At 42.5% G+C, this 26,787-nt stretch overlaps 1 protein-coding gene across 1 annotated transcript; it reads right to left on the bottom strand.

Moving 5' to 3' along the window:
- On the bottom strand, positions 1-26,783 carry LOC147219012 (ephrin type-A receptor 4-A-like). Its single transcript, XM_086172700.1, has 19 exons — positions 25,689-26,783; positions 24,892-24,959; positions 21,790-21,987; positions 21,379-21,489; positions 20,598-20,952; positions 11,660-11,815; positions 10,447-10,971; positions 8,091-8,215; positions 7,781-7,940; positions 7,588-7,699; positions 6,467-6,525; positions 6,117-6,230; positions 5,811-5,999; positions 5,646-5,707; positions 5,032-5,241; positions 4,564-4,740; positions 1,717-1,904; positions 1,438-1,623; positions 1-1,235 (listed from the first exon to the last, which is right to left on the bottom strand). The coding sequence occupies exons 1-19, from the start codon at positions 25,831-25,833 to the stop codon at positions 1,118-1,120; spliced, it is 3,258 nt and encodes a 1,085-aa protein (XP_086028826.1). The 5' UTR covers positions 25,834-26,783; the 3' UTR covers positions 1-1,117.
- Between the last annotated feature and the right edge of the window lie 4 nt (positions 26,784-26,787).

Genomic DNA, 26,787 nt, shown 5'->3' on the forward strand with positions numbered 1-26,787 from the left:
TGGATTTTAGCATTTATTGCAATGCGACATGGCAATTGTTACAACTTCTCTCCAGTGTTTCTATTTTACAATGTACAAACTAGGTTTAAAAAAAAGACCATAAATAAACAAAATGCTTAATGTAGCTAACTCTCAGCATCAAATGACAGACACACACAACTGACACACATGGACAGCGATGTAACTTAAATGCTTAATACACAACTGAAATATAAATTCAATACAAAAAACAACAATGTTAGTATCACGCAGTCCATTAGTATGAGACTATAAGATCTAGTAATGATACATTCTGCCCTTTGCCTTCTGTGTTCAATTAAACTTTGCATTTTGCAACTGTTTAAAAATAGTTGATACCTTGACAAAGGAGATTCGGTATTGTGTGAGGTAAAGCTACACACACACAGAATTTGTGCGCACACACACACGCACACACACACACACACACACACGCACACACACACACACACACACGCACACACACACACACACACACACACACACACACACGCACACACACACACACACACACACACACACACACACACACACACAGTTAAGAGGCTCTCTCATCTCAGACGAGATACATAGAAACATTCATTTCCTGGAGATGTACCCTAAGCATAACTACATCCCTATGCATTTATGTCCCCGACACATTAGCAACACGAGTGTGCACACACACACACACACACACACATACATTCAAACAAACAAGCCAACAGAAAAACACAATGTATTCAAGTTAAGCCCAAAGCAGCAAAAGAAAAATGTTGGAAGCCATTCTGCTTATGCACAGCCTTTCATGTCAGCCTTCACAAAACAGATAATAAAATAGTGAAAAACAGAACTGGATAAGAGGATGAGGCTTCATTCTGAACTCTCAGTAGCTTCATGCTATCTGTGTCCATGTCCAGATCATGTTTTAGAAAAATCCAGAAGAAATGGAAATTCACAAAAGTGCTGCTTTCTCTCACAAACCCCGACCCCGCTCATTTTCTCACAGTTACTCATTTTATTCCATTCCTTGTATTTCCACTGTTGAATGGTTCCCCTAAAGTGCATGGATGAGGTAAATGAAAATCTTCGCAAAACAGGTTTGTATCCATTCTCGGGGTCAGACTGGAACCATAGTGTGTTGCAATTGCTCCATCTGAGACAACATTTCCTGCTGCACACTTGCAATTATTAAGTCCTGGTGTGATGTTGTGATAATTCCAAGTCTGTCCATCTCCCTATGTGAAGAAACAAAGATACACATTAAACAGGGGTTACAGTTATTTGGGAAATAATGGGGTCTATAAATTTCATGTAAAGCTTAGAAAAGGAATGTGCAAGTTGTGTGACATTTTTAAAAATGACCAACATAATTGAGACGGGATCATATTTGTCACTGTAACAGGTGTGTGTTTGGTCCAACGTGCATGGTGCACTTACTGGTGTGTGAGAGCCAGTAGGCTGTCAAGGCTGGAATATCCTGCTGCTGCCAGAGTATCTCTGTACCTTTCCAAGCCAATGGTCTGTAACCAGTCACACACTGACCACTTGGGCACGCAAACTTGCTGCACAACTGAAACACACACCTCTGGACCCACGTCTGACTCCAACATGGCGGCTGCTGGCCTGTAAAAATGAATAAGAATTGAATAAGCGCTGTGCATCGACACACAATATACATTTTTTTCATATAGGAGTTTATTATCAGGCGGCGTTTACCTTTCCCCTCCTGTCCTGCGCAGAGTTCCAGGGTTACGGATAAGTTTATCTAGCATGTTAAGTATTTGGCTAAAGGTGGGCCTCTCGGCTCGCTCCCTCTCCCAGCAATCCAACATGAGTTGATGCAGAACCACGGGGCAGTCCATGGGAGCAGGCAGGCGGTAGCCTTCTTCTATTGCTTTTATTACCTTCAAAAGAGGTAAAATAATATTGAAAGGCAGCTCTAGAGCTTCAAGTTTTTAAAACTCGTTGGATCGATATCAAACTCAAATGTTAATCAGCAAAAGAATGTGTCCAGCAAAAGCTTCTTTAGTATTTGACTTGAATAATCAAATAAAATGTTTGCAGTAAAACAAGTAAAAAAAAAGTAATTAAAAAACAAAACTTTGCTTTTCAAAGACTTCCTTTTCTTTTACACTGATTACTAATCAACCACATACTGTTGAATGTAGCTGACTATGTAATTAAAAAAGGATTTTTTGTGCATAGCTATTTCATGTGATCTTTTTTCCGCACGCGAATCAAATCCAACAGAAATAAAAAAAAGGGTTCCAAGATGTACCGTTGTGATGCTTAGACACCAGTTTTTAGTTAAACAAACAGGCTCAACGGCAAAGTTTATAACAAGTTAAAAAATACTTTTTTTAATGTTTCATAAAGACTTATCAACTGAAGCACATTCAGTGTTTAAAAGTTTACATATATTGGTCTGACTTTTTGCCCAACTCAGTATTATCAGGGTTAAAAAGCAAAGCAACTGCATATTTGTTCAGCCATAGAATTTTCCCTCCTTGAGCTGCCACCTTATCGAGGCGGGGGATCAATGTTGTTGGGGCTTCATGCCTCTGGAAGGGTCACCCAAGGGAAACAAGTCCCAGGTGAGGGACCAGACAAAGCATGGCTCAGAAGACTCTCATGAAGAACATAAAACTTTGGATCCAGTTCTCCCTTGCCTGGACGTGGGTCACTGGGACCCCCCACTGGAGCCAGGCCTGGGGGTGGGGCTCGATGACCAGCATCTGGTGGCCAGGCCTTCACCCACGAGGCTCGGCCAAGCACAGCCCGAAGGATTGAAAGGGGAGTCCCTCATTCTACTAGGAGACTTCGACGCTCACGTGGGCAAGGACTGTGCCCACGGATACGGATTGTGAGGAACCCTCCTGATCCGAACTCAAGCAGTGTTTTGTTAATGGAGTTCTGTGATTGTCATGGATTATCCTTAACAAATGCCATGTCCAGGCATAAGGGTATACATATATGCTTTTGGCACCCATGCACCTTAGGCTACAGTTCTTTGATCAACGTAATGGTTGTGTCGTAAGACTTGCAGTCGCATGTCCTGGACACTCGGGTGAAGAGAGGGGCAGAGATGTCAACTGATCCCCACCTGGTGGTGAGCTGGCTCCGATGGTGGGGGAGGATGCCGGTCAGACCCGGCAGACTCAAACGTAACAAGAGGGTCTGCTGGGAACGTCTGGGAACGTCCCCTGTCAGAAGGAGTTTCAACTCCCACCTCGGCGGGGGACGTTGAGTCTGTATGGGCCATGTTGTATGCTTCCATTGTCAAAGCGGCGGACTGGAGCTGCGGCCATAAGGCGGTCGGCACCTGTCGGGGCGCCAACCCTTGAACCTGCTGATGGACGCCAGCGATGAGGGATGGCGTCAAACTGAAGAAGGCGTCCTATCGGGCCTTTCCGGCCCGTGGGGCTCTGAAGGCAGCTGACAGGTACCGGCAGGCCAAGCGGCATGCAGCTTTGGTGGTTGCTGAGGTAAAATCTCGGGCGTGGGTGGAGTTCGGGTAGCCCATGGAGAACAAATTACGGTGGGCATCGAGGGCATCGGCTGCTGGCCCCACATTCAATAAAAATATTGAGTCTTTATTATCCCAAGTTTGCTTTGTTTGATAGGAAAATTTACAATGTTCAAAGGGTTTCGGGGTCAATTATACTGTGTCAGCGTGTCACTGGATTCTGTACTGCAGCGTAATGTCTCATGTTCCTCGAGAGACCCTTGTTGAAATACCTGAGAGAAGGACAGCCTGCTTGATGTAGCCATTCGTTTTTTTAAATGGCCTCTTAAGATCTAAACTTTGACTTGGTGAAAATACTCACAAAGCAGATATTGATTTAAAGCAAAAATCTTCATTTTAGTGAGGAATTTCCTCATTGATATGAACGATCACTATCACTAAAATTTGGAACAATACTCATCTCAGCATGTCATCTATTAACAATTGTGTTACAATCGTGAATACCTTTTATTCTTTTACATATTGAGAACTTTGAGAGACATACGATTATGATAACTGCAAAATCTTTTTTCATGAGATAATTTTCTGATGATCTGCCCCCAATTCCTGATTATTTCTTTTTTCCTAGATTCATTCAAAGTCATGGATTTTAGGTGATTTTGTGCCAGATTTCTGGAATACCCACTAAAGCTTTAATTTCTTTAAAACTTTGCGAAATGTCATTTGAACTTAATTGCGTTCCAACTGTAGGTAATGACTAAGTATAGTGAAATACAATTTTACTTTATATCACCTAACCCTGCATACAGTTGTCAGATTTAAGTGAGAGTTGAAATATAATTTCAAATGAAGTCAATTCAAGTTAGCACCAGTCTTAAGGAAGGGAATAGGCTTGAGGCTTGTGTGATCTGATTTACTGCTTCATTTCCAATGTGCACATTTCACAGAAGAGGACAAAATAATATAGGCAATACCCATGATAACGACAATCTACCTTCACAAATCTGGTTTCTTTACATACTGTATGGTATTGAGGTTCTACTAGTTTTATGTGACTGTGATGAAACTCGTAATTTAAAAGATGAAAAATGACTCACATCCTGGTTGTTCATGTCCCAGTAGGGTCTCTCGCCATATGATACCACCTCCCACATGACGATACCATAACTCCACACATCACTGGCTGTGGTGAACTTCCTGTAGGCTATTGCCTCTGGGGCTGTCCACCTGATTGGGATCTTTCCTCCAGGTGACAGGTAAGTCCCGATGACTTCCTAAATAGCAATAAATGTTGTATTAGTCCATTCAATTTATTGTTGGTCGGTTGTTTGATGGTATTTCTTATTACATAAAGAGGAAATGTCTTATTCTTTTTCTTGGACATATACATGAGTATTTTTCAAATTCAGTTATCGTCACACATTTCAGGCCGCGGATAATCACACGTGAGCTAAAGACGTGATCGATTTTTAAAAGCGTCTAAATGTTCAAAATCATGAGAAATAATGAGATACCATTAAGGAGGGGAGATATGTATGTCCTTTTATATAAATATTCAATCTTACCCTTGTAGTGTAAGCAGCCTCTGGGTCGTCCTCCAGGACTCGACTCAAGCCAAAGTCAGAGACTTTGCAGACCAGGTTGCTGTTAACCAGGATGTTTCTGGCTGCGAGGTCCCGGTGAACGTAACTCATGTCTGACAGGTATTTCATGCCTGAGGCGATGCCGCGCAACATGCCCACCAGCTGGATCACTGTGAACTGGCCGTCATGTTTCTAGAAACATTGAAATTGCACTTTTAACTCAGTCATACTCGTATCATCTTTCATGCCATCCACACCACGTATATAACTGTGCGCTATGCAAATAATTTGTCCGAAAAATTTCACTGTGCCTGCATAATGACAATTAAAAATCTTGATTCTTGATCCTTGATTAAAGAGACTAGTTAAATGAGACAGATCCTCTAAAATAAAGATTCCAAAATATTTCACATGGTCTCCTCGATAATTTTTGTGTAATTTACAGATTTTAGCTGGTGTCAGCAATGAGCTGACTGCATTATATACATGGTTCATTTATCGTATTCTGGAAATATACTTCTTAAAACCGAATACATGTTTAATATGAGACAAATCTAACAAGAAAAGATATTATATATAAAATATATAATACGTACCCGAAGAAAAGCATCCAGAGACCCATTTTCCATGAACTCTGTGATGATCATCAGCGGCTTGCCTGTTGAAAAGAAATAACAAGGTCGGCTCTATATCCTCACGCAAAAACTCAAATTTAAATGTCATTGATGGTTAAACAGATTACAAGTTGCTTTAACTCTCACATCTTGTCACAACCCCCTCCAGACGAATGATATTTGGATGGTCAAACTGTCCCATAATAGAGGCCTCGGAAAGGAAATCCCGCCTCTGTTTGTCTGAATATCTGTCTGCCTTCAGACTCTTGATGGCCACGTAGACTTCCCTCTTTCCTTGTACACGCAGCCGACCACTGCAAACCTCCCCAAACTCTCCTACACACACACACACACACACACACACACACATATACACACAAACAGCAATCAACTCTGTCAGCACTAAATAAACGTGTATGTCAGTTGTTGCGTGAGCATTACTACCAGGCTTACCCATGCCAATAACTCTCTCGATGTGAATACTGCTAACATCGATCTCCTTGGCAAACTCATGGATGGCTTGATCGGGGTCCTCGTAGGTGAACGGGTCCACATAGATTTTCACTCCTGCCAGGAAGGAGAGGAGAAGTATTGAGGGAGAAGAGAGAGGGTGAGAAGTTGTATAACTGCTGCATATGTTATGTAAATGTCTTTGGCAGCATGTCTAAAGGATGTGAGCAGGTGCAGTGGACCAGAGGGCCAGAGGAAGATGATCCATCCCAGTGTGTGTGTGCTTGTGTGTGTTTATGTATTTGTTTTTTATTAGTGGTTTGTTTATTTCATGTTTACAGTAAGTCATCTACCTGGGTTAAGATGTTTCTCCTCCTCCGAGTCTTGCTTTGTTTTACTGTACTTGTTCCTCCTGATTGCACAACAGAGGTGAACATTTATCAGAAATGCTAACAGGTTCATCATAGACATTCTGTCACAACTTTATTACATTTCATGTTCATTTATAGTCGGGATTTCATTCATAAGCAAAATATGTATCAACTTCTATATAAAGAAAGTAATCCCATTTTCTCTTCTTTTGTGGACAGCCTATTTGCATTATAGATAAGGTCAAGGGTGACTGTCAGGCATGAGGAAAAGCACGGTCACTCACTTAATGCCTTACTGTGAAGCAGACACCGGATCGGCACCATAAATTTGTTCCATTATCAGTCTTAATCATTTATATTTTTGTAACCATCCAAGTGCAACTTTGTTCAAACGGATTTTTACAATAATGTGACTGTCAAAAGCATATTTCTGTTACAACGCTTTCAACTTTGTTTGTTTTTCCTCCAGTAGCACTCTGAATACATTGGGTTTTTAAGGATTTGCTATAATGGAAGGTGATGACAATGAGAACAGAGAGCAATGGGCTGCAGAAAAGACACAGAGCGAGCAGATGAAAGCATTTAAGAGAGAGCAGGAGGAGGGGCAATGCCTCAGGTAAAGCAAGATAAAAGGTGTTTTTCCATTAAACAAAGAAACTGCCAAAAAAACCCTCTGTATCTGAACAGGTGTGTGTGCGTGTGAATGCACTTGTAAATCTGTGTGTGTGTGTGTGTGTGTGCTTGTACGTGGATGTATTTGTGTGTATGTGGTGAGGGGCGTGCGCGTGCGTGAACAAGAGAATGCAAGCCGGTGCGAAACATGCTGCGCCGCTGAAGAGACAGTGATGACAAGCCAGAGACAAAGGGATTATCACTGTCTCCACTCTAATCCCCTTTAAAAGCTCCAGGTAACACACACATTATTTAATGCAATGACAGGGTAGTTGTGGGCACTGTCTGTGAACGGTGACTGTTTCCTCAAAGCCATGGCCGGTACAGTTCACAATGTCAGTTATGTGTTTGAGAAACACTGGCAGGGAAATTCCCACCGATTCTAACAAACAGTAAAACGTGCATTCCCGGCTGGATGTGTTTGTAAATACCTTCGACTAATGATGAAGACAGCGGCAGATATGAGCAGTAGAATTCCCACCCCGCTCACAGTCAGCAATAGGAAGGCAGAGTTTACTCCCTCACCAATCAGAGGGAAAGGATCTAACAGGGAAGGACAGAGAGTTAAATCTTCATCCTGATAAAAGCATCTCCCAAACCTGTTGAGAATGAGAATGGCGGTACCTGAGTTGGTAGAAAATTCAAATGGGGCACTGAACTGTCCGTATCCAGCTGCCGTGCGAGCGCGCACATGAAACACGTACACGGTGAGGGGGTTTAGACCTGTGACATCTACGCTCAGAGAGAAGGTCCTCATTATGCGGTAGGACCTTTCTCTCTGATCCTGATTGGAACAGATGAAAAAGGGGCTCTGTGAATTCCTGACAGCAAATCTATCTCTACGATTGGTCAAATAACAAAAAAAAAAAAAAACATAAAATATATTGGCATTTTGGAGAACTGCCAGAGATACATTAACCTCTGGGTGACTCACCTTTTCGTAGAATTTGACCTCGTACTCCAGGATGACCCCGTTGGGTTGTTCCGGTCGCGGCCAGGACAATGACAGGCTGTGCCTGGTGACGTCAGTGGCTTGGATGGATGTTACAGGAGAGGGAGCTGGGGGAAAACAAGAAAAATGCAGTGTATTTCTGAATAACAGTAGTATAATTGTTGCTACCAGGTGCATCTGCTTCATCACAGAAGTTACATTTAGTGCTCTTCCATCTCATCCATTTTTTCTGGGCCCTGTAAGTAATGGTTTTTGATCTCGACTAACCAACATTTTCTATACACAGTGCAATTTCAAATGTATGACACTTAAAGTTGGTTTTAAGTCCATCCATCCATTATCTATATTGCTTAACCTTCACTCAGGGTCGCAAGACGGGGTTCGCCCCGGACCGGACGGCAGTCGATCACAGGGGTCACATATAGAGACATATAGACATATAGAAAAAGTCATTCACGCTCTCATTCACACATCTGGGCATTTTAGAGTCTCCAGCTATTCTACAGCATGTTTTTGGACTGCTGGGGGAAACCGGAGATCCCGCAGGAAACCCACAGACACAAGGGGAGAACGTTCAAGGTCCAAACAGAACCCTTGCCAAAGTCAAACCAGGGACCTTTTTGCCGTGAGGAAGAAGCGCTGACCACTGTGCAACCATGCAGCCCACTTTTAAGTCTAATGTTGTATTTGATAGTAGGTTATATGGATTTTTGTCTTATTTTAATTCAAAAAGAATGTAACATATCACATTCAGGAGTCAAAGTAATTTTTATTGTCAATTTCTCCACATGTACTAGACATACAGAGAAATCGAAAAGTAGTTTCTCACTTTCCCAATGGTTTCGTGAAATTAACAAAATAATAATAGAGTGCACATTAACAGTAAAGTGCAAAACAAACAATAAACATTGAACTACATAGAATAAAGAATAACGTGCACGCAGATACAATCTATTGTACTGGTTTTCTTAACATTAGATGGACATCTGGTGCAGCTGGTGCGCTGGATTCTAGATCTCCTATAATACATGTATTCAGTGAGAACACCTATGATCCTCTGACAGCTAAAATGTTATATAGGCTCCCCATTTATCAATAATCCCATTGACCCAGTGAACCTGAGAACTGACCTAAATCATATACCTTTCTACTCTAGAGGGACAAACAATTCTTATCTCTCTCTCTTCTTACACTGCTCCATTTCCAATTCCTTTTCACTGAGTTTTTTCATCTTTTGTGGCCGTTCACATGATATTCGGCCATGTGGCGGTAGAGGCTGGACATGACACGTCCCAGACTCACTCTCATGCTGTGCAGTCACAGCTAAATTATTTCTCCAGGGTACCAGAACAAAGCAGGTGTGCACGTTTCTAAATGCAACCGCAAAAGACGTAACGCGATGACAGTTGAGACGTAACAGCACACAAAAAAAAAAAAAAGCACACGCTTGAAACTTATGGAGGGCATGTGTGAGAAACACCACAACCTAACTGACACCCTCTCAACCGAAATGAAACACACCATAAAATCTGTGAGAATTTTCTTTTTTTCAAGCAGTTGGTTTGAAGATTGAACACCAGGAAATACATTCTTACACACTCATGCACTTAATCTCTCTAATACTGTTCATTTAACTTTTATTTTGTCTTTCTTGATTTAGTTTTTTTATTGTATCTACGCTCATGTCAACCAGCTGTGTCGATTTGTATTTAAGTCAGCGGTTTACATTTCCCAGAACGCTTTCTGACATATGGTCAAGAACACCACTATAATTAATTCAGCTGTGGTGTGGGAGGACAAAGTAATAGCTATGGCAACTATAACAGATATTCTGGACAACAGTTTGCAGCAGAGAGAAAAAAGGAAGAGTGTCTTAAAAGCATTACACTGTGGCACTGAAATTAAAAAAAAATTCAGGCTGCTGTTGTGAAGACGTAATCTAGATGCATTTTTTTTATAATTAGTTTCATCATGAAAACTGCTGGGTTAAGGAAGCATTTAATATGCATTTAATTCATTTAGTTAATTAAAGTGATGCTTATGTATTTAAACTGGGATTCCTGTATTGCACGTACGCTAATTTTATTTAAGACAAAAACCTGATTTTTTTGAGCTTTCTGTGTTAAATGTATTTAGTCATCCAAAATAATCATTTTTTTAATTGTTTCCTCTCCATGAATTTCAGGTCACAAGCTCCCCTTGACAACATTACCAGAAGCTATCCTTATTGCATTTTTGAAAATGTGTATTTACTGGCCCATTCATGCACGCTGGATATAAATATCTTATGTGTTACAGGAATGGTTACATTTAAATAAATTATTCAAAGACAACTCACCAGCTTGGTTGGTAGTAACTGTGACCGACACGCTCTGTCCCGCTCCTGCCCTGCCGGCCTGGGAGACCCCGTTTCGTGCGTGTACGATGAAGGTGTAGTGTGTGTGCGCCCTGAGCTCGCTCACCACCACCCTGGTGGTCTTCAGACCAGTCTGGTCCGGGGAGAAGAGCACATCTGAGCCACAGGGCTGGCAGAGCTGGGGGCCGGAGCCAGGGGTGAGTCTGGGGTGATCTCTCTGATAGACCGCTCGCCCCGAAAGGACGTCGGACCCCAAAAGCCCCTGGTCCGACTGCATCCCCTGGCCACCGTGCGGAGCATCGGGCTGGGAGACGCTGTGATTTCTGGGGAGGGCTTTGCCGCCAGTCGGACCGTGGCCGCTTGCTTGAGCGCCAGGCTGACAGATGAGGCAGTCCACGTTATAGGACACGTCACTGCGCCCTCCCAGGCGACGAGGGGGACTCCACTCCAGCACGACCGATGTCTCATTCACCACTGAAATCAGCTGCTGTGGGGCCGATGGCGGCTCTGAAGAAGAGAAAGATGAAGGTTTGGCCATGAGGAAAAACCAAGCATGTTGACATTAGGTACAGCACTGAAGCTAAGTGGAAGGAAAAGGAAGTTCTTGGAGTTCCAGGCATACGGTATCTGGCATCGGAGTGAAAACCACACCGTTCAGAGATATTTTCGAGGGGTCGATGTTTCCTTCAGTGGTATTTCTTTTTTTTGTGTGTGGAGGAGAAACAGTGTATTTGTATTTTATTTTATTTTTTCCCAGGCCAAGAAAACCATGTGCTGTGTACAGGCATAATTAAGTTTACTACACACAGACTGAGGTCTCCAAACCTATCACACATGACTTAGTCAGAGACTCAGAGGGACAGGGAAAGCGGTAGAAAGGACATTTATTCACTTCTCAGTGTCTTCAGTTATCACTCGCAGACAGGATGTAGATGGCGGTTTAGTCATAAGTAATGGGATCACGAAACAGGGAAGGCATTCAGACAAGTTTCTGTCTCCCTCTGTTTGGTAGAGATAGGGAGGAGGAATACAATGAGTGTGCCTTTTTGCTTTTATTTGCAAGAATTGCACGTACAGATTGCCTGTGTTTTCCACTTAGGCATTGTCAGCTGTGTGTGTCTGAGGGTGTGCGAGTGTGTATATTTGTGTTGGTGTGTGTGTGTGTGTGTCCGTGTGTGAGAGTGCTTGTACTTACGAGAACAAGCCATGGAGGGAGGGTCAGTGTCAGCACGGAAGTACCCAGAGTGACAGTCGCAGACGGTTGTGCCTTCTCTTAGTGAGTGACTATGTGGAGGGCACTTGGAGCAAGTGGCATCTGAGGACTCGGCCTTGTAGAAACCTGCAGCACAGGCTGCCGAGAGACGACAGAGGAAAGCTTCAACCAAACAGACAATGCTTACTTACTCGTGTGCACGTCTTTTGCACATTACAAGACAGTTCTAAGTTGAAGAAGTTAAGACTGACATATTAGACAAAATGATTTTCATTATTCTCAGAAACAGACAAAACATTTAAAAACAAATAAACTCTTAAACACATGAAAAATGGAAAGGATTAAAGAATATAAATCTGCTGCAAAATTACCAAACAGTAAACGTCCCATACATTTTTTAGGACTTAAAAAAAAAAAAAGCTGTGATCGATACACTGAGAACCACTGGAGACAACAAAGCATTTTATTGAAAAGAAAGTACCCATAAACTAGATTTTGATTTTTAATCATGTACTGAACATTATGGATACAAGTGGTTTCCTCATTTTATTTGTTTATCCGTTCTTGACCTCATCTAGGACCGATGACACAAACACATATTTTATCATATCCGAATGAGGTACGTAGAGAGGAAGACGTTTAACATTGCAAATGTTAATGAGAAAAAGAATCACGCAACACAAAATACACGCTGATAAATAAGACTCAGGAATGAAAAAGGACTTTGATGAAAATGACTGATGTTAATATACGTGGCAATTTGTTAACAAAAACCCTTGTCAGTAGGGCCACCTGACCATGTTAATATGATCAAAGTCCCAGTGCACTGCGAGCCGCAAGCAATGAATTTAAAACTGGCTACAGGGCAACTGACCTCTGACCCCTAGAGGGATCCTTTTGTTTTTCAGGCTGACTGTGCCCACACAAAATTAAATCATGCCTTTTACACTTGGTTGGATCTCAACTTTTATAAATAGAAACCCAAAAATGGAGAGAACTGTATATTGTATATTATGGATGCACTTTGACTTCTTAAGCCTTTGATTATGATGAACAAAAGATTAAATGTGTGAGAGAACACTTAGACTAGAACTGATCAGCTCCCACACACACACACACACACACACACATACGGAAACCAAAAACACTGGTACTGAATACATCAAAACTCCACAGCGCCGGCAGCCCACACAAATATAATTGACATTTAAATATATGAAAGAAGAGAAAAGCAGCAAGAAAAGAAAATCTTCTCTCTGTGTACTGAGGAGTTCAAGCATTGACAGAGCAACAATGCAATAAATGAGTGCATAATTATACCGCTTGACATCTACTGGTGAAGCCAAAAAGATGGCGAAGCGTGGATGGGTAAGAGCAATTCTTGCCTCTTGAATTTCAGAAGGAAATCCTTCATTTGTTTCCATTGCAATATTTTTTTCCCTCGACACCTTCTTTTTCATCATCACATCCTATTCATTTTCCTTCCTCGGCTCCACCGTCTCCTCATGTACTTGGCCCTACCATCCCGCCCCACCCTTTAATATTTCCAAGACAGATGAAGAGATTCCAAAAAGACTGGGGGGAAAAAAAGCAATAATGTGTGACTGTGTGTGTTTGTGTGTGTGCATGTGCGTGTGTGTGTTTGACTGGGTTTGTATACTTTCACCAATAGATAAAAGGACGTCTCCCCCTGCAATCTTCCCACACCAACTATCCTGCCCCATCTATGTGAGCTGCTACAGTTTTCCCCTATCACACACTGCTCACTTCATATTTTGCACCACCTTGATTATTTACTTCCTGTACACTTGACCTCCTCTTATCTCCTATTTTATCTGTGACGACTGTCTTGTACAGCATTTCTGCCCCGAAAGCCGTGAACACAACTTGTCGTGTTTATAGCTCCCTATCTATACCAATTCGAATTAAATCAAACAAGAACGCTCATGACTCAGAGCAGTTGAAACCTGTAAAACCATTAACACAACACCTGATAAGACGGTCTTTCATGAGGCGAATGACTAATCGTGATGTTCTATCTGATATAATCAGATGCGAAATAAAATACAGTTATTATCCACCTGCTGCTGTGCGTGTCGCTTTGTTTTTAATCACTGCAGTAGGTATGTAAGCCACGGAGGGGGTGGAGAGAGGGAGAGAGAGACGGAGAAAAGAATTTGACCTGCAAAGGGTTTGAGACTTGATTACAATGCCAAACAAGACTGCCAGGGGGTAGCACGCTGCTTTTGTCTCAGTCCCACCCAATCATCTATCCTTTTTCTCCAGTTCTGAAGTCTGAATGAAAGAGGAAGAGAAAGAAAGAAGCTATAAACTTGCTTCAGCGCCCTCTTATGTCTCTCCATTCTCTCCATGTCTGAGGGCTTTTGTGTCTTTAGCACTGGTTTCAAAGTGTTTTCAGAGTTTAGAGGGGAGGGTTGAGTGTTGACCTGAAATAGGAGATCATGAGGGTGTCGTTAACCCAACATTAACCCCACGCTTTCGAAGGCAGCGTAGGGCCCGAGGAGCCGCGCATCACTGGTAAACCGAGTGGAATATGGACATTAAACTATGTCAACACAAATTCAAAAAGGCGGACGTTTTGGGCGTGTGTGCAAATCCAACCAGATCATGGTAGAATTAAGATGCTGCAATCAGCTGATTGGTTGCTTGGGACAAGTGAGGAAAAGTGTAGAGGGAGGTGAGACAGTGAGAATGACAAGGATCGGAAGATAAATAGGTGAGGAGAAAGACAGGGAGCGAGGAGGAGGGGGAGACAACGGCACAGAGGAGAAGGTGCCCTTTGATTACTATCAGGATTGTCTGCATTTGCATATGCATTCTTCTTCTGCCTAAAATGCAAATGCAGCTCGTTGCAAATCCGACTAAGAGCACACTGTATGCTAGTGTGGAGGCTAGTTAGTGTGTGTGTATTTATGTATGTATGTGTGCGTGTGTGTGTGTATTCTCCTTGAACCCATGTTATCTGTCATCATCCCTTTTTCCTTCCCAGCTGAGTAGTGTAGATGGAGGAAGTACCCCTCCCCCCCACTGCTCCAGCCTGACACCTGTCTCTGTGATGGATGAAGGGAGGGACAGATTGACGGATGGACTGATTGACAGACTGCCACTTGTGAAGGAGGGACACTATTAATCTTTGAGGTCGTGCCCTGATAATTAGAACCCGAAAAATGCCGTCAAATGGACCTGAATCTTATCATTTTTCTACTGTCCCTCCTCTGTAAAACAAGTTTGTCAAAAAAAAAAAAAAATTCAATCAGTCAACATTCCTCCCGAACTTATAAAGCTCTTATAAAAACTCTAAAATCTCTCTTCTTAGGTTCAGCTTGCACTTAAAAAAAGTCGTATGTTGGAATGATCGCTTCAAGTTTAAACACTCACAACGCAAAGGGTTAGGAGAGAAATGTGCATGTTGCAAAAAAAAAGCAAACTGCTTGAACATTAGCATGTGAAAAGGGGCTCTACAACAATGACCCTCCTCTCCTCCCACCCTGCCACACACAGATCAACCCCTGCCACCAGCAGCACCCCCACCCCTGACCATGGATCAGGGAGTAGAGTTGAAAAAAAGAGAAAGGAGGGATAATGAAAGGAAGACAGCGACAGACAGCGGGGCTTGTTCCACTGCCAGGGAGCTACAGACGGGGCTGGTGGAGCTGGCAAGCCTCGTCTAAGAGCAACCTGGGAGTGGAAGACAATAGCATGTGCGTGCGCCCGCACACACACACACGCAAACATGCATAACGGCATATACTTTAATTGTGATGGTGGAATGCAGACCGCCAACCCCCCACCTGAGTTAAGCTTGGTTCAGACAATAACTTGTGCCATTACAGCGTCATCCCCTGCTTTGTCGCCTGCTGTACGACCAAAATCTACTCATCCACACTCAAATACGCGCATATTCCTTTTCCATCTCCTACTCTTTGTTCAACCACGCGCTTGTAGGCATTCCTGGGCAGTCCTCCAAACTGTGAGTATAAGGGAGGGGAGGCTTTTGTAAGATTGAAAATCAGAAATACAGTACACACACTTACTTGTGTGCTCATGCACACACAAACACACACACCAAATCAGCAATCCAACACAGTCTCAAGGCCAAAAATGCGATGCAATAATTAGGGGGACTGAATGCGGCGATTACGCACTCTTTCTATCATCCGCTCACTCTTTCTATCATCCGCTCACTCTTTCTTTCAGTGTGGCCATTTTCCCCTCCTCCTCTCTACCTCTCTATTACCACTCTGCTCACTCAAACACTCTCTGCTGTCGATGAGACACTGCAGGTGCATTGGAAAGAACCACAACCATGAAATCTCTAAAGACGCGGGGAACACAGAAACACACACACACACACACACACAGAGAAACATTCCAACCCTCCCAGGCAGTGAGCTGAATTTCAGCAGAATCAGATGACAGAGGAAGGAGGCCGGGAGAAAGACATCGGGACAAAAACCAGAAGGCTCCTCTTTCATTCTGCCTCCCTAACCATTCACATTTTAGATTCTCTCTGTTGTTTCTCCTCCGTTCGCCTCTTGTCCCCCCCTACGTTTCCGATCCCCCCCAGACGGATCACAGCTGTCAAACTTTTGACGTCTTCATCTACCTCGGTCATGACCCTGCACTCTGCAGCTAAACCGTGTCTATATCAATATGTGTGAGTATGCGAGCATGTGTGTCTTTGTGTGTGCGGCTGTCAGTCAGAGTTTTTGACGTCTTCATTAAGCTCAGCCATGACCTAGGCATTAACCAGGAGTTGGGAAAGGAGGGGGAGTTACCTCTCTTGTTTCTCTATCCGTCCCCTTTGCGCCCTGTGACCAAGCCCTCAGCGGGGGGAGGGGCTGCTGTGGTATTGATGCCTTTTGCTGTCAGCGGCTCTTTTCTATCCCCCTATCTCTCTATTCAACTTATAATCCCCTCTTCCTCTTCAGAGCTTCACTTCTCATCCTCTCCGTCCTCATCACCCTGTGTCAACACTGAAAGTGAACCTTTAACATTTCACTGCCATGGTTACTCTTGTGAATGGAAATCCATTTTTGGGATGCTCAATTACACCGACATATAACACGAATGGAAAAGTACCCTCCTAGTTGTAAATGTTCAACCGGGCCTTCTGCAAAATGCCATGTCAGAGCAGAAGGGCATTCTTTAGAGACCAATGTAAAAAAAAAAAAAAAGCTTTGCAGGATTTCTAAATTAACTAAAACAGAGTAGGTGATACCTTGGTCTGTTTGCAGCAATCGGGAGATAACTTTTTGAGCATGATTTTACGGACCGACAGGCGAACTCACAAATACGCCAGCAATCATAAATAGAGACATAGCGTCCTTGGTGTGGGAAAGAGATAAATGCAACAAGAGCGAGACTGAAGCCACTGAAAAACACCCAATGAATTTATACATCGGTTGCGTCACCCATTCAGGTAATCATCAGTCGAGGATCCGAAAAGTAGGCTCATTTGGAGCACGCAACTCGGCAAGTAACATCACCGATATGGTCAAATATCATCCTCTGAATCAAAAATACATACATTCGTATACTCCTTATACTTGCTTTAATATCGTGTAATACTTTTTGAATAGTCAGGCCCATCAATACAGCTGTTGATTAATATATCCTTTATTAATCCCCATGGGTAAATTCATTCTCTGCAGTTAGCAATCGTGGACGAACCATGAGAACTAAGCACGGCGTCCACCAGCGCCAGGAAAGCATTTAGGGGTTCATTGTCTTGCTCAACAACACTTTGACGCTCTAGGAGGAACCGTGAATGTTCAGTTCCAAAGACGATTGCTCTAGCTTCTGCGCCACGCCCCGTTAAATAATAAAGTTTTTTGATGTGTTTTTGTTTACCCTGTTGCTAAGGTGATTTATAAGGGTGTAGCTATAATGAGCTCTTCTAGAGCCCTTTTTAAAATATTGATTACTCATACCACCTCTGGTAATGTTCTGAACAATACCGCAGCCAAGGCGTGCTGAAACTTTTTCATTGAAAATCTAATCTTGAATGTTTATTTCTAATGTCATTTCTCATCAGAAAAAGAGCAAATTCATATTCTTCCACACAATGTAACCCTCTGCGCAGCAGGAAAGAGTCCCAGATTTTTTGCTACATAAGCGGGAAAACATAATGCGACTTGTCTCCAGACATTTACATTGATTTCCCGGGAAATATTACATTGCCAGAGGCTTGCACTTCTTGTTGCGGTTACATCTACGCAAACTCAGTCTCTGTCTGTCTGTCTCCAATGCTGACAAAGTGCCGCCACACGAGTCTGGAAACCTAAAAACCTTTCGACCTTAGTGACAAGATGAGAGACAGATCATCTAAATCTCCTATCAAATCTATATGTCTTTTCATCGTATCCAGCTCCATGTGCCCTCTTCCCCTGCAGCTTTTCGAACTTAAAATGGGAGAAGCGTTGAGGCGCCTATCCAATAGTGCAGGGTCAGAGTTTTCGCTGAGCCGTGTATGGTATTCACCCAGACTTTGATGGATTTCCAGTGAGGCAGCTGAGCCCAGCCAACAACCTGACAGGCAGGGAAAGAGGAGAGGGAGAGAGGGGAGGAACAGAGGCCGGCAGTGGCTAGATAGATGGCACTTCACATCTGCTGAAGGTTCAACAGAGTCAAGGGTCTCTCCTAAATCTAGTTGAGGAGAAACATCTTTTAGGCATCGGGGTCCACCCCGCAATCCACCTCCTCTTTTAAGGAAAAACAAATGGGGCGAGCGGGTGTTAAGGTTTCTGAGAACATTTGACACACAGAAGTTTGGCTTCCGTTCATCTTATGGCGAGACAAAAGGTACAGTTTCCCACTCTGCATATTGCCCACAGGCACCAAATGCATCTCTCCCTTTCTGCCCGTCTTCACCCTTGTCTTTCCCAAACGTGCCTTCTCTTCCCTTTGAGTTATTGGTCTGTTTGTTATACAATTAGCCTGCTGGGATAAGCTACATAAATAAAATCGAGGGAACAGATCAGTGAGTCGCCCTCCCCAGTCACTCTGTCTCTCCATCTGCATATGTGTGTGTGTGTGTGTGTGTGTGTGTGTGTATAGGGGAGGGTGTTGTGTGTTCAATCACAGTTCATGTGATTGAATACGGGAAGCGATGCAATGTCGTACGTGTCTCTGCAAAGACTATTGTCCATTGTGCAACACTTTTAAAAGAAAACACACACAATTAGTGCTCCTCGCCGTCACAGTCACTTAGAAACATTACACGCCATCCACGCCACATGTATGTTGGCTAAATGTGTGAACAGCTTGAATATTTGCTACAGGAAAGTTCAGACAAGATTTGTAAGTGATAGAGAAGCATCTTTGTCCAGATGGCTGTTGTTATGTCAGTGCACCTCACACTGAGACTTGAGAACTTCTTTTTGGATTTAACATTTACAAACGCCGGGGTTTAAAAGTCTTCTCGTCGTTTGGAATAACCGACAGACAATCTAAACAAAAGAGTGAAACTCGCATAAAATCGCACAAAAAATTTAAACATTACACAGTTCACAGTGTAATATATATTCCTTCGAAAGTGGTGAATGATCCTACATCTAATGATCTACTACACATACCTGCGTAATCTCTCAAGGAGACAAATAGTCTAAAGTTCAACTGCCAACACTTGTAAATGGCAGTAATTCACACTTTGTATCGAATGAACGTTTCAAATGAAAAACAGATAGATGACTTTCTTCTCCAGGTGCAATAAAATGTATTGTTATGATTCGTGGAGTTGATAAGTGACTTTAAAAGACGTCGGTAGCGGATTGTGTTACGTTCTGTCGCTGCCAAGCTGTTTCCACACGTCCTGGTTTTATGCACAACGAATCTAATTGTTTAATAGCTCTCGTATCATTTTCGGTCGACAGATATCAGAGCCGCATTAGAACTGATTCTTAGTGGAAATAAAAACAAAAGGAATACACTTCTCAAAAACGTAATCTGTTCCCTGTGTAAGTCTCTAAGTCCATTAGGGCCGACGGGTTCATGTCGGCAATAACTCAGGTAATTAGTTTTTGTTTCTTCACATTTCAGATTTGTTTTTTTTTTGTTCTTTCAAAACCTTATTCCAGAAGCGATGTATTCTCTTAAATACTGTATGCTATTCAGTCATCGACTTTGTGGCCAACCGATTTCCTAACTGTATCAAAATCTTAACGTCTTCGATATGATATTTTGATCGATGACCCAGATTTAGTTTCTTTTATGGTAGGTCTAAATATTATTTATTCGTAACTCTTCAATTCCATTCATATTCAAGATTTTCAGTAGAAACGTATACGTTTAGAAAAGCATACGCAAGAAAAGCAGTGTTCGACATTTGACTCTAAACGTGTCACATTTTTCGCCATTAAGCACTAAAACGGCTGAACTGAGAGTGATCCGCGGGTTAATTTCAGTCTATGAGCCTCAGTGAGGCTTCAGTCCACAAATGTACGTTAATTCTAGGCAGCGTGTACCGACACAACTACTAACATAACCTGCCTGCATGTTGGCGAGTGGATAGTTAGTATCCGTTGTTATCATAACTGAGCAGAATGTGGCCTGCAGGCTGTGTAAAACAAGGTGTAACTGCAGCTACTCTGGCTTCAAAGTACCACTCCGGGCCAGTGTCAAGTATGTTTCAGTGGTTTGTGCGCAAAGAGTTCCTATTCTAACTTCACAAAATGAGGGGTGAATATGGATGTTATCGGTCCATCCCTCACAATCAGAGCCGGAGGCATGAAATACATGTGATGGATATTTTGGAGGGGGTTATGTAAAGACTTGGAAATGAAACCAGGAGAGATGGAGTGCAGGTTGTTATTGTAGTCTGACATACAGTCATTGAATTGAATCAAAACAAATACGGCGGCCACTTATAATTTGGTTCTTTCCCGTAAGAGAGACTTACCTTTACATGCGCTGCCTTTCTCTTCATATCCTGGGTTACAAAGACATCCACCGATAGGAACCAACCACTCTCCGTCAGCGCCGCAGTACATTTTAGGTTCCTCCCTCTCTTCTGACTGATTTACACAGGAACCCCTGACCTCCACCAAGGATGAAGTGTCGGCTCCGGTAACCGTGTCAGGGAAGGTTGCCAGGTTTCGAATGGTGAGGGGGCAGGTTTTGTAAAAAACCCTGACAGAAACTAAGGCGATGCAGGCGCCGACATCCTGAAAGGCCAAGTAAAAGCCTTTCCGAGTTGTGACTTTTACATCTCGCACCTCGGTGTTTAGTTTCATGATGCGGTCCCCGACATCCACCTGTATAGAGAGAGGATGGATTTTGACCGATAAAAGGTTCAATAAACCGTGTCAGCCCTTATTAATTAAATGTGTTTGTTCAACCTTAAGACAGCTACTAATGAACCGCTGCTGATCTTTGCATTTTTAGCAATTGGCTCCCACCCAGATTGACTTTCAGAGATTGCAGTTTTCTTTCTGAGAAAGTCTCTAACATCAATGTCATTAAAAAAAATAATAAATCAAAAGTAAGGATGAAGAAGTAGCAAACTGGCAACATTTCTGAGATGGCTGGATAAGCATCTAAGACAGGAGTGCTTGTAAAACATAGAACAACATTATTGCCAAGTGCCAAGGGATGGCACATTTTTAAGAGAAGAGCATATTAAAGTAAGTGGAGGAGGGCGGATGAAAACCTCAAAGCCTGACTCAGTTACTTGGCTTTACCTGAGTGAAGCTCTCATCCGCTGCCACGGTGTCCACCTTAATGAAGCTGCTCTCTTTGATGTAGCTCTCTCTGTCTTCATTTGACTCGTGGTAATACAGATTGAATGTCTCCTGCAAGACAAAGGGGAGTTTAGGAAAAGAATGTCTATGGCATCTATTTATCACCGTCAGTACTCATAATCTTTTAATATGATAATCAGTCAAAGTGGGATTTGTGCTTGAATAACCAGCTGCAGTAATATATAATTAAGTCCAATTTGCAGCAGTCTACTTCAGTCTACTATTAGCATAGGTATTAACATGATAAATAAAGCAAGCCTACCCAGATACGTACCTCAGTTGGATTCTAGTTGGCAAAGAGATGGCCCGAAATTTTAAACAAGATTGTTATTCTCTGTCAAATCTTCTTACCTTGCAGGTGCCGGTGACCCCTGGCAAGCTGTTACAGTCCCTCAGGGTGAACTTGACCTCGACGTAGACCCGTTGAGCACCGGATCGAGGGATCCAGTCAGTTCTCAGCCAGTTGTTTTGACTGGGTTCCAAGACATTACAGACCTGGTACGTCCTGATGGGGATATTCTTCTCGTCCATGATGCTCACCTCTTCCCACTGCAACGTGGACGTCGACACACTGATGTTACCACTTTTGTGAGGTTGTCTGCCAGTCAGTCCATTATCTTTTAGTCCCCAAATAACAATTGAAATTACAAGCTGTCACTATACAAATGGCATAAATATTCAGATATATCCCAGAATGATGCTGTTATGTCATGCCTACGGAATTAACATCAACTTGTAGATACTTGAATTTGAATCGAACCACACTCTCATAAAGTAAGTTGAAAATCTGTTACAGCAGACTTTAAAAAAAAAAAACTTGGTTTTTTCACACGGTGAATTATTTGCTTTTTTTTTCCAAATTGAAAAAAATCAGCAACCAACTCAGAATTTCAGCACAAGAAAGAAACAAATAAAAAAATAACAAATAAGAAAGCTTTATGTCTTTGTGGGTAGGCAAAAGCAATGAGTAAAAAAAACAGGCTAATTCGATTTTATAGCAACATCAAAATGTTGCTGATGTATTTAGACATCAAACAACACATGACCTAAAGTCATCTTGTTGAAACTTCGGAAACACAAAGATGTTGCGACAAAAACCTGTCTACGCAAATATTTTCTTCTATCTATTGTTCATATAGAATGATACTGTGCAACACATCTATAAATCTGTAGTGTCACTTGGAAAAATATTAATGGCCTTTTTAGTACTTATTAAACAAAACTATCTAGTTTAACACTTACTAACAAAAGTAAAGAGCCTGTGTATTATCATGGAATATCACCAAAATATCATGCTCTGATCTTACTTTTATAACAAATTATTTCAAATGTTTTTGGGACTATTTGAAAAGAATAGGAAATATGAACGGAATGGTACAGATCATGATTTTATGAATAAGCTTGGTCCTGTTTCAGCTCTTTTGCACTGAATTATCTTTATTCGGCCTTTTTTAACGATGTGTCATTTGATTATTTCAATAAAACCTGATTGTGGTTTTTGAGTTTGTTTCTATGTTGTCATGGGGATGAACTTTTCTACAGTTTATAAAAGCTTTGTGAAGACCTAAAATGAACATGTTGCTAGTTTTTGCCCAACTTTTCTGGTGGATGTTGAGAACGGTTAGTGAATGTGTGACGTCACATGCGCTGAATTTAAGCATCTGGTTAGTTACTGGACATGAGGGTGAAAATATACTCTATCACATCAGTTGGAAAATCAGTATCTCTGTAGAACATGACACTTCACACGGTCACATCTGCAAGCAAGCTACACTGAAAATACACTTACAAATTGAGATATTAAGTCAGTGCAATTCAAACATAGTTAACTGTAGAAAGAAATGTAAATATAATACTCTTGTAGAAGTTCCAGCGACCAAACAAGCACCCAATAGCCAGCTTACTTAGTTTCCTCTGTAGAGGAAAACATTGCCTACATCAATTTAAATTAAAAAAAAAAGCTCAAATATCATATTTCATATCAAGGAGCACATACTCTCATTCACCTCTGTGACAGGAATCCTTAAATTCACTATTGCATCAGTATTCTGCAGTGGACAGTGGTTCAGATTTGTTGCAACTCCAAGGTTTTTACAGGCACATTTCCATACTAGCGAAGAAGGCTCAACCTTCACTGCATCATCCATCTCAATAGAGCCACGAATTTGCCTTGTACTGTGACCCTTCAAATGACCGCTGAGCCTCCCCAACTCCAAATTGGCTTTTTATTGCCACTGAATAATAATCTTCTCGCTCCCTGCTAGTGAGACTCGTATACACACTAAATGTGCCATGTCGAATGAGGGAAAAAGAGAAGGAGAGTCAAAGAATGGCCGAGTGCGTGTAGTGGAGGGCCGTGCATGAATGCATGTGCAATGAACCCTGATAAGTTTTTACTCCGGAGTTGATCTTGTTAGCCGATATTGGCTTACCGCGGATTTATTAATAAATTGATGATCGACCCAATATGGATTACACACTTCTCAACAATGACATGGAGGGATGTAAAAAATCACATCTAAATCAATCACGAAATGGAAACATTGATCCCGGCTTCACACGTTAAGCTCTTTAGCGTGCAATTGTACTCCTTTGTGTACAGTATCCCAGCTCATTGTCAAATGTCCCTCCGCATGTTCTTTTTTTAACCCCTGTATGAATACGGATGATGAGAGCAGTAAAAGAAACTGTCATGAGGTCTGATGCCTTCTTGTCTAGTCTCCTTTGGAGTCTTTGTTATCCAACAGAAATCACAGCTGCAAGAGGGGAAAAAAAAACTTTGCTCTTGCCCCAACCATAGACATCTCTTGTGTTGGGCTTTGTATGTGTGTGTCTGTGCGTGCGTGTATGTGTGTGTGTGTGTGTGTGTGTATGTATGTGTGTGTAACTAGGGGATGTGGAAGGTGGAGGGGGGTGCCTGTAATCAAAAGCTCAGTGCGTTCAGACCAGGACCCCGTCAATCAAGCAGCATGTGAGAGAATAAGAGCATTGCGCCTGAAAAAATAGGAGTCAAGTTCACCAATAACTCTTAAACCAACAAAAGGGTAAGAAAAGTCAGCGAGCTAAAGTCAGATGGAAAGTGAGGTGGACACACTCACAAAAACACATGGACAACCACACACACATATATGTATATGTACATGTATATGTATATGTATATATAAATGTATATGTATATGTTTTTTTTCAGGAAATTAGTCTGGAAATTGCGTGGTAGTGGAAAACCCTAAGAAATGACACCCACCATCAAGCTGGCTGGTGCCGTATCCTATTGTGTGCCAAACACAACGCCAGCAATCTCATCTTAGCACTTAGGGTTGGTGAACAACAGCACATTTCAAAATCTGTGGGATGAATATTTAAAGTTTTCAGACCAAGCATGCGTGTGCATGTGTCCGCGTGTGTGTGTACGTGTGTTGTCCAAAGGAGAACAGGAGAAGAGCTCCCACTCACCCCTCCCTCTGAAGGACTGGCTGCCCATTTCAGCTCTCCTGGCACTGTTCTGGTATCCAGCAGGGTCACTGAGATGCGCACACACGCACACGCACACGCACGCAACCAAGCAATTACAAACACACAGAGAGAGAGAGGTGGGTGGTTAAACTGCAGCCGAGAATGCATCAATAAAAACAAATGCATGATTCTAAATTGTAATCGCATGTTTTTATCATGTAAAGTGCAGAAAAATGGTTAAACAAAGAATGCAAAACCATAAATAACATCTAATGATAATTACGGGAAAGGATGAATTTAAAATACGGTGAAAAGAAATACACTTCTCTTTAAATCGTCCGGGGAGTCGTGTATATATATGACTCCGGGTTGGTTTAATGTTCTCTAGGTTATGCAATTAATACATATTGAGGTGGAAAGAAATAAGAGTGGGTTTAGCGTAAATATGCGTTGAATTATTTTTGTCATTATTAAAGTCTCCTTGGATAAGCCGTGCAATAAGTGCTCCAGCGGCGTTCGTGTCAAAATGTAAATCAGATTTGCCATCAGGAGGGAGAACACACAGCTGAATGGAATACCTGGAGAAACCACCTTAACGTTGACATATTTTGAATTATATTTTAACTTCTTCGTTGAAGTTCCATGTGGAAATAAAAAGCTGATCCCTAACCGTGCCGGGACGCGTCCGGAGCGCAGAGTCTCCCGACGTGCACACCCCCCCTCCCCCCCTCTCCAAAAGCCGTCCAGCAAAACAGAAAAAAAAAAAAACAATAATAAAAAAAAAAAATAAAAATTACCTTCGTTTGGTGGATAAATACGAGTCCGCGAACCGGCAACCAGCGCTATTATCCAGGCAAAGGCGGAGGCTATTCTCCATAGTTTTGCAGCCATACGTGCCGGCTGTAACCCGCTGACTGTGCGCGTCGGCTGACGAGGATCCATCCCGGTGGGAAAAGTGTGTATGAATGAATCTCGAGAATGAGAGCGACTTGGAGGCGGTGGACGCTGGGGCGGTCTCTAACGCGCACGCATGAGTCAAAACATACAGTCCGGTGGTCCCTATTGTCCCCCGACCGAGAAGGCTGAATTAACAGGACCGGCTGAGGCGGACTGGAGAGGCGGGGTAGGGGTGGGGGGACAAGGAGCAAATTTAATAGATTTATTATCCAAAGTTGTCTGCATATATAACCACAGATGTGTATTGATGTTCCCCCTGCTTCTAAATGTTGATCCGTCGATCCTCCACGGTAGGGGCCACCCGCATACTCTTTTGCAACCCGTGTGATCCGGAGTGACGGCTGCGCTTTGCGCTTCGCCCTCCTTCCCCCGGTTCCGTTCCGCGCGTCACAAGTGACATTTATCAGTCATCGGTTGCGCTGGAGGCGCACGGCCACTCCGTCGGATCGTCACCGGTGGCGCGCGTCCGCGTGCGCGCCCACGAATTCCAAAACATGAATGTGTTGGAAGTGGCCATTTAAGATTGAAGTGGCTCTGTGTGGTTTCCCTCTCCGTGGCTCTTTGTGCACAAGAGTGATACTACAGCGCCACCAGTCGGTAATTAGAGAAACCACACGGAACAATCAGGGATACTGATGAGGATTTGGGGACGTCGGTCCATCTTCCAGTAATTGGATTTCTTTAAAAAAATCTGTAAATCTATTCTGGACATAAATGAAAAGGAGTAGCTCCACACTTAAATCCACATTAATCATGATATTCAAGATGAGAGCAGCTGGAGATCAAAACGAGGCACCAGCTTGCATAAAAGCACAGTGCGACCAAACAAAGAAAAAGGCTGCTGACCCATCTTCCTACACTGTCACTTAGTCAAAGACTCCGGTGAACAATGAGTCTCAGTCCATGCGCAGCTTGAAGAAAAAAAAAAAAAAAAACAGC

The sequence above is a fragment of the Fistularia commersonii genome, chromosome 25 (genome assembly GCF_037954325.1).
Source record: "Fistularia commersonii isolate RoL2024-O1a breed Wild chromosome 25, RoL_Fcom_v1.0, whole genome shotgun sequence".
NCBI classification, from domain to species: Eukaryota; Metazoa; Chordata; class Actinopteri; order Syngnathiformes; family Fistulariidae; genus Fistularia; species Fistularia commersonii.

Coding starts and splice junctions, on each gene's coding strand:
- LOC147219012 (XM_086172700.1), bottom strand. CDS start 25,833: ATGGATCCTCGTCAGCCGACGCGCACAGTCAGCGGGTTACAGCCGGCA. Junction 21,490..21,789: donor GGGTCACCGGCACCTGCAAG/GTAAGAAGATTT, acceptor TTTGTCTTGCAG/GAGACATTCAATCTGTATTA. Junction 1,624..1,716: donor CGCAGGACAGGAGGGGAAAG/GTAAACGCCGCC, acceptor TCATTTTTACAG/GCCAGCAGCCGCCATGTTGG.